The sequence below is a fragment of the Centruroides sculpturatus genome, unplaced genomic scaffold (genome assembly GCF_000671375.1).
Source record: "Centruroides sculpturatus isolate CEXI.00-Female unplaced genomic scaffold, Cexi_2.0 scaffold807, whole genome shotgun sequence".
Lineage (NCBI taxonomy): Eukaryota > Metazoa > Arthropoda > Arachnida > Scorpiones > Buthidae > Centruroides > Centruroides sculpturatus.
Genome location: NW_019384926.1, coordinates 297,107 through 315,126, shown reverse-complemented (window position 1 = coordinate 315,126; position 18,020 = coordinate 297,107). Strand labels below are relative to the sequence as shown.

General features: G+C 25.3%; 1 protein-coding gene across 1 annotated transcript in view; it reads left to right on the top strand.

Annotated features, from left to right (window-relative positions):
• Positions 1 to 18,020, top strand: part of LOC111631920 (uridine diphosphate glucose pyrophosphatase-like) — a 51,087-nt gene that overhangs the window by 29,568 nt on the left and 3,499 nt on the right. The window contains exon 2 of the mRNA XM_023376260.1: positions 834 to 877. Coding sequence (XP_023232028.1) covers positions 834 to 877 — 44 coding nt within the window. The remainder of the gene's footprint in view (positions 1 to 833; positions 878 to 18,020) is intronic.

Genomic DNA, 18,020 nt, shown 5'->3' with positions numbered 1-18,020 from the left:
TTTAAAATAAATGACAAATTAGTTTGACTGTAAACTAAATCAATTCTCTGAATGAAAACTCTTCTCAATTGCTTTCAGTTAATAACTCAACATCAATGAAATTTTGATATAGCAATTCTTTATTATTTATAATTAAATCTTTCAAAACAATTTACTAGAAATTTGTTTTTCTCGTTTTATTGTTTAATAATCCCATTACAAAAGAAATCAGGTCAAAAGCTTGTTTAGTCTTTGAGTTATTCAAGTTCAAAAAGTGTTTCTTGCATTGACATCGTTTAATTATTAAAGATAACGACTTAAATAGCGTATTTCTATGNATATATTAAATTAAATTTATAAAAATTAAATTTATGAAAAATATTTGGAGATGGAGATTGCTTCAATTTTCAGTAACAAAATTACTGTACTATTAAATTTCTAAAGAACAGAAAGCATTTAAACAGGATTCTTGAAAAGCTGTTTAACTTGTATATAAAATATTTTTGAATTTAAAATATCCTAAACTCAAAAATGTTTTATAGTTGAAAATTTTTTTAAGTGTAGATGGAGATAAATTATTTCATAATATTTTTTAAAAAATGCCTGACTTTTATAAAAACATTTTTTAAATTTTTGTTTGTTGTTTAACAAAAATGTTTTTCTAAACAATAATGAGGTCTTTCTGAATATAATGAGGAAAGATTTTATAAATTTGCATTACTGGTATTTAAGTCATTTTTAAAAGATGACTTTATATTTGTTAAAATTATTATAGAGTATTCATAAATACATAATTATATTTCCATTTGATTTAATATCTAAACTCAATTTAATTAATGCTGCTATACTTTTAGAATGGAATAAAGAAAAACTGGGATTTGATGAGGACTCATGATAGGTAACTTAAAATTTTTCAAATATATAAATAATACAAATATTAATAATCTGTAATAAATATATACAGTTGAACCTGTCTATCTCAAACATGTTTATCTCAAAATTTATTTATTTCTCCTTCATTTTCAGCCTAAATTTTTCATGTTTATCCCAAATAATTTTATTCCAAAATCTCTATATCTCAAATATGGACTGAAGTATCAGTACAATTTCAAAGCTTAGCAACTGCATTTTGATAGCATAAATTGTAGTTGAGAAACATCTCTTGCAATTCAGCACATAATTGCAATTAATGTTACTTTTCTCTGATTGGCTATGAGTTTGGCTTGCATCTTATTGGTTGAAGAAAGTTGTGCATCAGAACTACTGACAAACTATTTCTGTTAAGATATGTCAAAAATGTTTTATTTATACTTGCTATTGTATTAATAAATTACCATATCTCCAATCAAACCAATTACTGTTTACTGTGTAGGAACCTCTATATCTTGAAACTTATTTCAAATTTTTTCTTGTTTACATGAGATTAAAGACAGGTTCAACTATATTTTCAAATAAATATTAATTTTTTGTAGAAATATTTAAAAATGTAATAAATTAAGTTTATTTTCTAATTTGATGATTTATGATCTAAATTATTAACACTGTATAATTTTGTTTTATAAATTATTCTTTCTTATCAATTATAGGTTATTTACTTTATAATAAATGTTGGGGAAACTTAATTTTTTTATAATTTTCTGAAATTTACAAGATAGCCTACTATACAGCAAACTATACAAGATATAAATCATTAAAATCAGCAGAAAAAATGTAATATTACTGGTTGAAATGTTTTTGGCTACACAACAATGTTTGAATATGTATAAACTTTAAAACTTAATACTTTAAATATATTACAGAATAAAATTAGAGATATAATACTAACACAGGAAAAATCATGTCTTTTATAACAGTGTTGTTATTGTATTTCATGTTGTATCTTCAATTTTATATAATATTTTTAATTTAATATGTTAACTTTTCAAATTTATATGTATTCAAAAGAATATCAACTGTAAATTTAAATCTACATTTAATTTTTATAATCAAACTATAGTGTAGGATAATGATGACTGGTTGTGCAGTTGAGTACCAGTTTAGTTTGAATAATTCCTAATTTATAAATAATTATAAAACCTTTATATTCCTCTCAGATTTTTATAACTAAGCTGATTTTTTGCCTCTACAGTTTTTCTTTATTTAATGCATAGTCCCCACAATCTGAAATTACAATATTTTAAGGAGAATACTGAGAAATATTGTGCCATATTTTTCATATGTAATTGTGTAATTTAATTACTACATTACTAGATATAGTAACTTATTAGGTATCAATTAAAATGGCTGATGTTATTTTACATTAAAAATACACAGAAAAAGTAAAATATTTCCATATCTCCATCATGTCCAACCTCCACACAAAACTGTTTTGCACATTTTTACAGAGGCATAGCCTCTAATAAAAGGCTGTCTCTGTAAAAAAAGACTGTTCCTGATGATTGGGCATGACAGAGATACAAAGACATTTTTAGTTTCTTTCATGTATTTTTACTATTATTAGGTAGTTTAGAAAGAAAATAGTTATTTTGATTAAAATAATTCAAATTAGACAAAATTGAAAAGGGGACACAAGAGTACTGCAACATATCCTGTGTCCTCTTTAAATACTCCACTAGTAAATGTTATTAATTGTTGTTATGCCACAAAAGTTGCTACATCTTTCTCTTATTACTTTTTATATATGATTTATGTTTTTGTAATAATTTTTATTCAGACATACATCATAGTTTTAAAATAATTTTATTTAAATCAAATAACATCTTAACATCTAAATAGTAACTTTTAATATATAAAATTGTTAAATATCATTCAATACATAAGTAGATGTTTTAAATCTAAATCAAATAAAATGAAAATTTTTAATTTGAATCAAGTAAAGCTTAAAATTCTATGTATTATATATTATGACTTTATTGCATATTAAGATTTTATTTGATTTAATATATATGTGTATATAAAAGAAAAATAATTAATTATCATTGAAATCTTTTAAAAACATTTTTTAAATGAAAAATAATTCAATTANGGCGCCTCAGTGGTAAAGAAAATTAAATGGTATAAATTAGGGGCAACCAAGGGGGCGCCATAATAGGATCTCGCTCCATCTTAAAACTTGCCTCGGGCCGGCACTAATTCCTCTAGTATGCAAAAGATGGTTGTCAAGTAAAGAAATTACAGTAAGAGACACTAGGGAAATAATACTAGTAAGATAACAGAAAACTATGTAAAAAAATATAATAATAACTTTTATTAAAAAAATGTCCATAAAATCATGTAGTCTGTCTTTGAAATCAATACATATATTATCAGTTTAAATATACAAATATAAACATCCATTAACCTGATTTTCGATTAAAGCCAAATGAACTGCTGGATTATATAAGGCTATAATGTGACTACTATGTAATAATTAAATACAGTATTAAGTAATTTTGCCTTAAATAAGTAAATTGATGCATCTGCACAGTATGTGAGAGTTTGGGTTTTAATCCAACTTTGGGCTGATTCTTTTCCAAAACTTTCTAAATTAAAAATTAAATATTAATTTATTTTTAATTATTAAATTTATCAAGAGATAACACCTAACCACCTCCCTCTAGGTAAAATTACATAATATTTAATTATTAAGTAGTAGCCATATTATAGCCCAATATATTCCAGTAGTAGCCCAATATATTCCAGCAGACTGTTTAGCCTTAATTAGTTTAATTATATATGTAAACAAGTTTTAAAATTCTTATAATTTAAAATGAACAAACTATTTCAAGAATGTAGATCTGATTTTAGTTTTAGATAAATTCAAGTTCATTTTAATTAAAATCTTAACAATTTTACTAGATTTACTTAAATAAAAGATAAAAAATGTACTTTTCAAGAAATTAAAATTTCACTTGAAGTGGAAAGAGTATTTCAAAAACTAATTAATTAAACATATTTCCATTTTTTTCTACCTAAATTTTTTCATATGTAATTACCAGAAAAATTGCATTAGAAATTAATTATATTTTATATATTTTTAATATTTCAAATATTAATACACAATTTGATTATTATTTATATTGGAAAGTTTTTAATTTAATGTAATTATTTAATAAATTCAGCAATGCATTTATTTAAAATTTTAAACTAAGACCTGGGAAATGTAAAAGTCAAAATTCAAAAGTCTTTGATTGTGTTGTTGATAAAATATTTAAATTTAGTTGCATATCAAATAATAATTGTTAATACTTTAACTTTAGTAATGAACAAGAGATATGAATTTTATAAATATAAAAGCAAATTCTATATTTTGGAATTTATTCACTTTAATAAACTTTACTGTTATATATTTAATTCAAGTTTAAATTATTGGATGTGAAATGATAATTCTGCTATGGAAACTACATATTAATTAATAAAAATGATTAAAGTCTTTGAAACTTTTGTAATTTTTAGTTTATGATTAAACATATGAAGGAATATGTTGTTGTTGTGGTTATGCTAATGTTTGTTTGAAAGAATAATAGCAAACATAAACTTTAAAACACAAAAAAAACTCAAACATTTATATACCTAATAATGCATATCTTATACATTAAACACCTGAAACTTTATGAGATAATAAAGTATTTTACATAATTATAGATTTATAAACTATTATTATTTGAGTGCTGTAGATTTAGTTCATAAGTCTCAAGAAAAAATTAATTTTTATAAAATTGTAAAATTGCTTTAAAAATTAATTGCTGTAATTTAGAAATCATGATTACTTTCTAGAGTAATAAAAATGACAGCAAAATAAGCATGTGTTTAGAATCTGTATATAGTTCTTTAAAATTAAGATAAAAATAGTCACTCATTTTGCATATAAATGAAACCAGTCATTGGCTCATGGTTCCTATACCAATTTATGAATCATACTTCCCTGATTCATATTATTTGCAACAATTTTAAATTATTAAATGATCATTTTAATTGTAATGTAATTTAATAAAATTATTAAATTCATTATTTATTTAAATAATTTTAAATGAAAACTAAAGTTAGTGATATTATTCACTGAAAATAGCAAGTAATGAAAAAATAAAGCAATTTCAATAACAACACAGAAACATAAAATTCACATCAGTAATTACACATCTCTCATGTAAAGTGCAGTTAAAAGAATACTGGAAAATGAAATATTTAGAACATAACATCAAAGAACAAATTTAAAGTATTATTTATTATTTACATTTAATTTTAATTAGATATTGAATTTAAATTAAAAAATAATTAAAGGGAAAAAACATTAGCAGAAAGAAAAGTTTTAACAACCATAAATATGATCTTTAATGTTTTTGTTTTTGATAAATAGCTGAAGTTGCTTATGTTAACATGCATTCTGTTCTCAAATTATGACTTTGAAGAAATTTATTATTTGGGATTAGTTAAAGTAAAATTACAAATAAAATTTAATTATTTTTTTCTACAGCGTTAAAGATGACTTTAAAATCTGATATTTTTCTTTGACGATATATTACATTTTCAATACTTATTACTTTTTGTTGAATTAACAGAAAATTGATATTAAAGATAAGAATTTCTAAAACACAGATTTACTATATACAAAATATTTTCTTTTTATATTCAATACTTGACTTGACTGTACTTAGCATTGCCATCAGGCCAGTTTTCACCTGGATAAGCCAGTTTTTAAATTCATGGTCCAGATTAATTAATTATTTGTTCAGTTTTTGTAGAAATTGTGAAATTATGCTAAAACAAACTAAATTTATAAAAATATTTGCGAGTATTTTATTTTAACGGTTAAAGCCGTTAACTTCACACCCCCACCCAAACTTATTCCTAGGCTAAGAGTGACAGAAAGTGTACTTTTAAAATTCTAACTTGCAAATATCTCTGGCAAATATTAAGTTTGTTCCAACCCAAGTCCCTAACTGCTTTAAAACTGGCATGCGCATTGTTTAGTTATTGGCTGTAAAATGATATTGCACATGCCTCATACGGTTTCAAATTCAAACTAGTCAGGGGACTTGTGTTGGAACAAACCTATTGTCTGGGTCAGCAATTTTGTAAAGGTGGCAACATTAACTGTACTTAATCTTTCAGAGTTCATATTTGTTCTGATTTATGATAAATAAGTATCTTGTGTAATCAAATTTTAAAGGTTATATAGGATTGATTGTAATTTCTATAATTTGATACATTTTCATTTCTCACAAACTCAAACGATTTTCAAGTTATGAATGTAAAGTGGTTATTTCATTTAATTTATAAATAAAGTTTCCAATTTTTACTTTAGATATATTGGGTAAGACAGGGGTGGCCAACAGTTTTTGCCTCCGGGCCGAATTGGAAAGAAAACTTTTTCCATGGGCTGAACCAGAGGCTGCCCTAGGAAGATTTTGAGGTGGTGCGAGATCTCATTGTGGTGTCACCCCGTAGAGACTGAATTGTAGATAGAGATTACAGATACATTTTTCACATTATCATGCTTTATCAACATTCTATGCTGTACTTACAAGATTTGTAATGGAGGGTTAACTCTAAATACACAGTGAGTTAGTTGTTGACTTTTTTTTTTTTTGTTTAGGCGTCAGAATTTTTCATCAAGCTATTCGGACTTCAGTAGCTAATATTGAAAGATTGATTGTGGGCCACATAAATTCATTAGATGGGCCGGATCTGGCCCGTGGGCAGTATGTTGGCCATGTCTGGGGTAAGACATTATCATCATATTTCATCATATTTTCATACAAGCCATTCACAAGCCAAATCAATTAATTCTATTTGTAAATCCTTAATATAATCATTATTATTTTTACATTTTTTGCACAACTAATTTTATATATTGTTACATTAAAGCTAAACTTTAATATAACAGCATATAAAAATACATTCTACAATTTTTATTTAAATTTAACATTTAAAAGGAATTTTTTAAAATTATTTAAAATTATTTCTATATTAGAAAGTATTTCTTAACCAATGATATTTGATCTCTTGAGGTTCACAAATTATATTCTTAATCATAGATTCCTCCCAGAGCCGGCCCTACCATAGGGCAAACGGAGCAGCCGCTCCAGGAGCTAAATCCCAGGGGGCGCCTCAGTGGTAAAGAAAATTAAATGGTATAAATTAGGGGCAACCAAGGGGGCGCCATAATAGGATCTCGCTCCATCTTAAAACTTGCCTCGGGCCGGCACTAATTCCTCTAGTATGCAAAAGATGGTTGTCAAGTAAAGAAATTACAGTAAGAGACACTAGGGAAATAATACTAGTAAGATAACAGAAAACTATGTAAAAAAATATAATAATAACTTTTATTAAAAAAATGTCCATAAAATCATGTAGTCTGTCTTTGAAATCAATACATATATTATCAGTTTAAATATACAAATATAAACATCCATTAACCTGATTTTCGATTAAAGCCAAATGAACTGCTGGATTATATAAGGCTATAATGTGACTACTATGTAATAATTAAATACAGTATTAAGTAATTTTGCCTTAAATAAGTAAATTGATGCATCTGCACAGTATGTGAGAGTTTGGGTTTTAATCCAACTTTGGGCTGATTCTTTTCCAAAACTTTCTAAATTAAAAATTAAATATTAATTTATTTTTAATTATTAAATTTATCAAGAGATAACACCTAACCACCTCCCTCTAGGTAAAATTACATAATATTTAATTATTAAGTAGTAGCCATATTATAGCCCAATATATTCCAGTAGTAGCCCAATATATTCCAGCAGACTGTTTAGCCTTAATTAGTTTAATTATATATGTAAACAAGTTTTAAAATTCTTATAATTTAAAATGAACAAACTATTTCAAGAATGTAGATCTGATTTTAGTTTTAGATAAATTCAAGTTCATTTTAATTAAAATCTTAACAATTTTACTAGATTTACTTAAATAAAAGATAAAAAATGTACTTTTCAAGAAATTAAAATTTCACTTGAAGTGGAAAGAGTATTTCAAAAACTAATTAATTAAACATATTTCCATTTTTTTCTACCTAAATTTTTTCATATGTAATTACCAGAAAAATTGCATTAGAAATTAATTATATTTTATATATTTTTAATATTTCAAATATTAATACACAATTTGATTATTATTTATATTGGAAAGTTTTTAATTTAATGTAATTATTTAATAAATTCAGCAATGCATTTATTTAAAATTTTAAACTAAGACCTGGGAAATGTAAAAGTCAAAATTCAAAAGTCTTTGATTGTGTTGTTGATAAAATATTTAAATTTAGTTGCATATCAAATAATAATTGTTAATACTTTAACTTTAGTAATGAACAAGAGATATGAATTTTATAAATATAAAAGCAAATTCTATATTTTGGAATTTATTCACTTTAATAAACTTTACTGTTATATATTTAATTCAAGTTTAAATTATTGGATGTGAAATGATAATTCTGCTATGGAAACTACATATTAATTAATAAAAATGATTAAAGTCTTTGAAACTTTTGTAATTTTTAGTTTATGATTAAACATATGAAGGAATATGTTGTTGTTGTGGTTATGCTAATGTTTGTTTGAAAGAATAATAGCAAACATAAACTTTAAAACACAAAAAAAACTCAAACATTTATATACCTAATAATGCATATCTTATACATTAAACACCTGAAACTTTATGAGATAATAAAGTATTTTACATAATTATAGATTTATAAACTATTATTATTTGAGTGCTGTAGATTTAGAATATTATGACAAATTAGAAAGTTATTTTTCATTATGTATTTAATTCAAAAATAGAAACAGCTTCATGAAAATCTTGCATAGTAATGGAATTGCAAATCCATAATCATAATAAATTGATAATTTTTGGCAACAGTGGATATGGAAATCTTTGAAGGAAATGCAAAAAAGAAAGAATATGCCTTGCAAAATTTTTTTACTACCCAAGATACCCAGCTTTACTTAGGAAAATTCCAAAGAAGGGGTGTGTGGCTGTGCCCTGTACATCCCTTCTAAATCTGCTCCTGGTTCTTGATATCTTGCCTGATTTTTTCATGTAACCTGTTGCTTCTAATTGTAGGAAGTGATCTCATTAACTAATATAGGTTAACATGGACTTTTGTTTTCTGCTAATTCTTTGTAATGCTAATACACTGTTGTGTGTTAATATTATGTTAGGAATGGCTACAATATCTTTTTGAGACTTTTATAGAAGTGAATAATAATTTTAATCACACAATGAAAGTTATTAATCTGTAGACAACATCTGAAGCAGATTCTTTATCATCAATATGGTAAACATCATTTAGAAATAATCAGTTGTGATTTGCATTTAAAATCGTTTTCATTAATTTGTTTAGCATAAAAAATAGAAACAGCTACATTAACATAAAATTAACAAAGTTTTGTTTTCATATCAATTATGTAATAAGAAATAATTTTGTAATCAGAAAAAGCAGTTTGACTGTTAAAATCGTAACATAATCATTGTACAGTAGACCCCCTATAACACGGGTTCATATAATGCGGATTCGTATATCGTAGCGAAAAAATTGCGACCGTATTCATATAAAGACGCTAAAAGCGACTTGTAAAATGCAGTAAAACGTCATCGACAACTCGTGTCGCGACAGGATTGGTTGAATCTGGACCAATAGTGGACGAGCAGCCGAACTACTTACACGCTACGGAGAGTTTAGACATGTAAGTTGAGTTTACTATCGTCTGTACAGTATATTGGCCTAAATTAGGTACTGTAAGTCTAATACAGTACTGTAATTTTATACATTTCTTGTGAAAAAAACATTTCTTATTCAACGGCCATAAAAATTATTTCTATTAATGATGTCTCCAAAGTTCAACGAATTTTTCACAGAAAAATAACTCATCGGAAAATGCGCCCGCCGTATGGTGCGCTGCTATGCAACGAAAACAAGCTTAAGCAATGGCATCATCAAACGGTGCACACTTGGTAAGTAATCCTACAATTTTTTGTTTATAGCATAGTTTATACGGATTATTCCCAAAAAATTATAAATGTTTTGGAAGTGTTGAGTCAAATTAGTCTAGAATCGATTAATATTATGAAAGAAAACCTTTCAAACAGCTGTAGTCCACAAACTGCACATGTGCCGGGCTGTGATTGGCTCATGTATTTAAGGATTCCTACAATGTGAAATTCTTATAAAGCGGAACGTATCTACCGCGTTATAGGGGGGGTCAACTATTTAGCTTACTTTTGTCATCTTAATGTAAATCTTTAGAAAATGTCTAACCTTGAAACAATGCAAAAACTACATATTATTATGGTTACATTCTATTTACTAAAAATATCAAAATAAAATAGAATATAGCCTTGATTTAACTTAATGTTTATTACTTGAAAAGGTATATTTACAATTAATATGAGAAAAACCTTTTTTGATTGAAATTATCATAATTTGCACTACATATAATATATACAATGTTTGTAAATTACTATAGATATGATGCAGTTATCAATTCTAATAATAACTGTAAACAATAAGAACAGAATATTATCAATATTCTGTTCTTATTGTTTACAGATCTGTCATACAATATTTTGTATTTTCTGATGTTCTGCATTTAGAAATTTATACTATAATTACATAGTACATTTAACTTTAAAATATTAATTTGAATTTTTCTGCATTGTAAACAGTGTGCATGTTTGTAAGTTTGTACATGTTTATGCTTTTATTATCTAAGTGCATGGGAGCATAAAGCTAGAAATGGTAGCTATTGTTCTGTCATGTGCAAAATAATCTGTATAAATATATTTTTTATTAATTTAATTTTACAAATAGTTTTTGTAAAGTTAAATTGATAAAAAAATATATTGAGAAGTTTGAGTTTAGAAGAAAATGAGAGTTTACATTTTTACAAGTAATAAATATTTATTAAATTTCTTTGGTTCTGTTATATTATCCAGAAAACTTTAAAAGTTCATTAAATTTGAGATCTGCTAAAATGAAAGCATTAAATTGAGAAGATAAAATATCTTAGTATATATTTATAGTATCTTATGTTCTGTAACAAAAATAATATATTAGTTTATTCCATATCAATTTCACCAAATCTAGTTCAAAAATTTGAAAGTCTATTAAAAATTTGAAATAATGAAAAATAATAATAAAACTGGAAAATAATACTAGATTACGTAGTATTTCCCAGAATAATAAAGAAGGCAATGTGCTGCTCTTAAATGTGTGTGTATCACTCCACCACTGTAGCTAAGCAACAAAGCTATATATAAAGTTTAATAAAATCGAATAGAATAAAAATTTCAAAAATTTAAGCATCATATCATCACATTGTATGATGTTTTTTTTGTTTTTTTTTATGATCTCAGATATCTTGCAACAATGCTGGAAATTTTAAATAGACTATAACAGTTTAGATACATCATAATTTTCCAATATATGTTGTATGTTATACTTCATAATTAATTAACAAGGAACTATTTTCCTTCATGTATGTAGACTAATAATATATCAGCTCCATTCTTATTCTGGAAAAGACTGTAATTGACTTTTTATAATTGAACTTATTTCTGTTAAATTACTCCATAATAATAAAAATATTAAAAATATATATATATATATTAGTTCTTTATTATTGACATTATAGTTAGTGTGAAAAATGTCTTTGTCTTAAATTGCTGTATATTAGACTAAATCTCTTAATAAATTTTGTCATCTTGTGAAGTTTATAGTATAATTCTGCTTTAAGAATAAACTTTCAATGTAACATTTTCTTATTTTTGTATAGTTTTTCAAAAAGACTTTTGAAATAAGAACAATAGGGGAAAAAAACTTTGAAATACTAATCCCTCTTCACATATGCATTTTGTCTTATGTAACAATCACATAGTACAGTTAGACTTCTTGTTTTTCTGATGTTCTCTTTCTTTAAATTTATTTTAGACAAAAGAGAACAAGACAAAAAATTGAACTGTATATTTTAAGCATAATAAAACCGTATAATTAAAATAATATATTTTTGAAGTAATTATTTACTTATTACTATAATTGATTAACTGCTTAGCTGATTAACTACTAGCTTAACTGTAAAAAGAAAGATTCTGTTTTAAATTAAAAATTCACTTGGAAAATAGATACCAATATATAAAATAAGTTATATTATGACAAAAGTGTCTGTAAAATATATTTTACATTTTAATATTAACTTTAAAGAATTGAATTGAAAATAAAATCTTAACCACTTTATATTGTATAAATATATTATTTTAGTTATAAGAAAATATATTTTGTAATTGAGATGTGATGTTTCATCCATCAGAAATACCCAAACATTATTTACAATAGTCTGTTTTTAGAAGTTAAGCTTTTAAATATTTTAGATTTTAGATTTCATTAACTAAAGATAATATGGATTATAGGATTGGCTTTAGTTTTGTCTGTTATGGGTAGGCTTCATCTGTAATTGGGTTGGTTAGCAGTGGTGAAGAATAATAGATCAATGCCTGAATCATTTATGATAAATTATTAGAATTGGAATCGGATTTGGACCAGGATTGTCAGGTTTAGAATCACACCTTATAACCATCTGATCATTTTGCTTTACAAAACTCTTACTGATATTTAAAAATAAAAACATATATGTAAAGATTATCAAAAAGTTGCTGTTATTTTGTTCTTTATAATTATTATGATTACTTTGGTGCAGTCTTATAGTACTATCCTCTTAATTTTCATGAAGATTAGCATATAAAAATCAACCTTTAATTGAACTTCAGCAATATTTAAATTTTAATTGTATCATGTTAATCAGTTTTTAAATTTATTGATTTTATACATTATCATCTTAGAATNTAAATATAGCTGTCTTATACAGTAGAACCCCGATTATCAATGTGGATTGATGCTACTTCGCTAACCGAAAACTCGGACAAAACGTAAGGTCAGGGCCATTACGGATTTTAAAGTTACGAATATAAACGATTTATATATAAATGCTTAAAAATGAATTTAACATAAACAAACTGGTGTAGAAACTAATGGAAAAATTATTACATTTGGAAGATAGATAGTTTTAAGAATAAAAATGTGTATATTATTGTAGTTAAATTTTAATTTGAATTATTTTCTCACATTGAAGTTAAATGATAAAAGATAACAGAAAAAGGTAATTTTTTAATGTGTGTTATTGTTTTAAACTTTCTTTTTTTGAAATACTTTAAAAGAAAAGTAGTGTATTCACTTCAAATTTGCCTCAGAGAATGCAGGACCTCAGTTAAACAGTGTCTTGATAATCAAGATTCTATTGCAACTGTTTATTATATGATGTGATTTTGATTCCCGGTGTATTTTTGAATTATAGTTTTTTACTCCTTCTTTTAATGATATGAAACCGTGCTTTGCAATTTGTTTCTGCTCTTAACACAACGAAGTGCTATAAATTAAGACACTTGGCAGGTTTCCTCATCTTTATTTAGTTGATACGTGTGAAAAAATTACACGTTTCGGGCTCTTAAGCCCCTCTTATAGTTTTTTAATCGTTAATTTTTTTAATCAAATAATGTTTTGTTGAGCATTTATAATTTTATATATCTATTATTAATAAAAAGAAATAATAATATAGTTTACCAAGCATTAATTTATTACTCCTGAAAAGTATTAAAAAATTTTTAATGCAAATATAAAAGATATAAAGTATTCTTATTTCATTATGTATTATTTTTAATATATAATTTTCTTTACAGTTCTTCAAGAGTAGCTTTTTGTTTTTTTCTCAAAACATGCAATTTTTATTTATAATTTTGAAATATCTCCAATACAATCATGAAGTAATTTTTAGTTTAGAATAGATAATATTTTAGATATATAAATTTTTATCTACTTAAAAATGGTTTTCAAATGAACAAATGTATTATCAAATTATTGATATATGAAATTATGTTCAAAGTTATTCAATATCAAACAATGAAATGAACACAATAACCATAAGATTTCAGCAGAATTCAATATAATAAAACTAACAATTTCAACCAGATTTTAATGGTCATCTTCAGGTACATCTTTAGAATGAATGAATAAAGTTTGGTTATTTTTTGAACAGACCTCATAATTCTGTATATTTGTCTCATTTGATATCAATCATAAAATACATTTGTATTCATTCTATTCATTCCAATTGTAAAAAAAATCTTTGTGCATGTGCTCTGTTCAAATGAACCAACAGCCTAAATGTTCTATTTTTGAAGTATGTTCTATTCATTCATTCTAAAGATGTACCTGAAGATGACTATTAAAATATGGTTGAAAACATTAGTTTTATTGAATTGAATTCTGCTGGAATCTTATGATTATTGTATTCATTAATTTGGTTTCCAGTTTGGGTTTATTTGTGTACAATGAAACTATTGACATAGTCTCATAACTTATTGCACTTAATTTATAATGGATTTAGGGGAATTTCGTTTTCTTTTTAATGATTTCAAAATATTTTAAAAGCTTGAAATTATTTTAAGGCTTTTTTTATTCATTGTAAACTTTGATTTGTCAATGCAACTAATTACAAATAAAATTATATTTAATGAAATCACATCCTTACTGATGATAAATTATATTGGGTTGAATTAAGAGTTATTATATTGGTCATTTTGGACATTTGTTTAATATATATGGATATCGTTATATAATAATATAGAAAAAGTTTTTTTATTTTTTTGAGATTTTAGGCACTTTTCCATTCTGAGAGTACTAAAGGGCCAAAATAGATGTGGAAAAAATATTGCAATTATTTAGTGTTGGCAAACATCAGAAATTGAAATCTTTATTTTCATGTGTCTTTATTATATTTTTGTAATAGAAATTATGCAAACTACATCATTCTTATAAAATTTTTAGTTTTACTTTCATGCATGATCTATATATCAACTTTTATATAAATTAAATTCATCAAAGTTATATGGATACTACTTGCAATGGATTCTTCCTGTTTCTATTAAAAAAAGTAATTAATAAATATATATTAATTTAATTTTGTATTTTTTAACATGAATAAAACAATTGATAGTTTGATTAAATAAAGTAATGATGTTTGATTTTACAGAAATGTTTGAAATAAATATAAGAGAAATAAATTGAAAAATAATCAGAACAAGATCCAGAAAATGAACCAAATGGTGTATATGAACATGGTGGAGTTAAGATTCTTATCAAAATAAAAAGATGTGTAAACATGCTATACCCATTAATGTGAAGCCATTGCTATGATAGAATAGATTGGGAAATGAATGGGTTATTGAATATAAGAATTCTTATTCAATAATCCATTCATTTTCAATTCTTATATTCAATAACCAAAAATAATTTACTTTCAGAATTGCCATTTGTTTTATAATGAAATAAAATATTCCAAAAATTAAAAATAATAAATTATATTTTGAAATTTGATTGTAAATTTTTATAAAAGACAGAAAATTTTCTAATCAAACTTTCAAACTATTTTCCTCCCCCTAATTTGTTATCCTTAAAGTTTGAATGTTTATAATTCATTCTTCTTATTATTGTTAGATTTTATTAATTTTTATCTGAAAAAATTATTAGAAATTATGCCAGTTTTTTAAACTTAATAGATAAGTATTAAAAAACTAAGAGTTAGGGAGGTATTTTAGATAATTAGAACTGGAAAAACTGCTTGCACTTTCAATAGCTTCTTTTTTACTTATAAAATTCAATAAAGTAGAATTTATATTTTTGATGAACGAAATACAAAGAAAAATAGTTACTATTAAAAATATTGAATAAATCCTCATTGCACATGAATAAGATGCCTAAAAATGTAGTGTACTTTTTCAGGAAATATATAGATATATATATATATATATATTGTTAATTTGGAAAAAAATTGTTACAAAGAAACAAGGTGTGTATAGCGAACAAACAAAGAAACATCCTCATTTATTTTATATATATATATATAAATGAGGATGTTTCTTTGTTTGTTTGTTTGCTATACACACATTGGCCATTCAACCAATTGTTATGAAACTCAGCAGTTATGTTTACATACTTCTAACTTAGATAATGACATACATTCCACCCAAAAATATCTATTGAATTTCTGTAAATCAATTAACTTTTAATGGTTTACATGTAGTGCTATCTATTGGTAAAAACTTAATAAAATAATAAACTAAATATAATTCTTATAAAAAAAAAAATATAATTTAAAAAATATATATATTATATTCACTGAAGTACTGTAACACAAATTGCCTGTGCGGAATTGAAAGTGTTACCCTGTGAAAAGTCTATAGTAAGTATATAAGTATTTAATTTTCCACATCTAACGACTTGGATTTTTTCATTTCTGAATGGAACTTTTTTAATTCTAGTAAGTGCCCTCCAGTAGCCAAGTGCATAAAACCACCGAACTCTAGTAATTAGTCATGGATTACAGCATGGCCAACCTGTTGGCCATGCTGTAATCCATGGAGTTTCTGGGTTTTCTTCACATTTTCCTAAATAGGATCCAGCTTCCCATAAAAGTCTTCCTAGGATGCATCCCCTCAGTAGATACGTCCCAGGAAGACTTTTATGCTCACATGTCTTATTGCCGTAACCAAATAAACCAATTAATTCTGATGAGCAATTATTTATTGTGACATTGTCAAAATGTTCTCTATTCTTTTAGTGGTGGTCTTGCCACTGTACTTCATACTTTTCCTGTTAGAAATAGAGTCATGCCGATCATTTATCTTACTTCGTTTCGGGAGAAATTTTGAATCAAAGTAATGTGACTTCTGTTCCAAACCAGAAGTTTGTATATAGTTAATCTGGGCCTCCTGTCCCTAAGCCTTCCACATCTGATCTCAACTTTCATCTAACTCCTTTCTTGAGATTAACAGAGAGACAGAAATGTCTCTGTCTGTCTGTTCGTCCTTAGTTGTAGACTTATAAATTTCAACAACAGTTTTTTTCAAATTGCAGCCCAATAACTTTTCTATAAATGCAATATTTATGAGAACATACAATATGTTGCTAAAATTTAAATACAGGGTACTTTATTATCACATAAAACAAATTATTCTAGCATTTTTTTATTTAAACAAATTTTATATGAAGTTAAGATTAGCAACTTTGATCACATGCATGACCATCACAACCTATCTAATACAGAACACTTTTCAAATATTAATAATAGACCAGTATTAATTAGCAGTCATTGACCATCCTCTCTTCCAGGAGGTCGACGACTACTTTCGGTCCAATTACTTCAACCTCCTACCACAACAGTCCCTTCTTTCTATCAGACCAGAGGTATGGTGGCATTGAAATAGGAAAATTACATAATATGAGGTTACTGGCAAACACAATATATGTTTTAAGTGATTTTCGAGGTTGCTGAGTTTAAACATTTGGTCCATTTTTTGTGAAATTTGAAAGATTATCATTTGATATTTGGCTGTGAATGGTACAGTTTCTTAGAGTTAACATTAAGTAAAAAGAAATATATTTTAAAGAATTTAAGATATTGTATTTTCAATTGGTGTCTACTTGACCCATGAAATTGTACCATTTCATACCATCCGAGTATCATGATAAATATGACCATGGTAGGCTAAAATAAACAAACTCTTTACATGGTTTTCATTTTAATGTTTGTTATATTATAGTATTTAAGCACTTGATGTAATAAACTCTTATGTAAGATAACATTTGTAAATATAAACCAAATACTATACAGTAGAGCGTCGTTTATCCGAATCAATTGGGGACTAGGGTGGTTCGGATAACTTATTTTTCGGATAACGAATCATGTACGAAAAAATATATTAATTTATCCCACGTTGAAAATTTTTCTCCGTTGCGTGTCGCTTCGCGTTGAATTTTCGTCGATGTTAAGCCTAACGAAGACTATTGTATTGTTAAAAATTATTTTTTTATTTTATACAAACAAAATAAATATATTGAAAAATATAAAAACAATAAAAAATTATACTTCAGATGTTAATTTAGTATCAAAAACGTAAAATATTTGAGTAACCCAAGGAATAGCCGCCACAGCACTAGC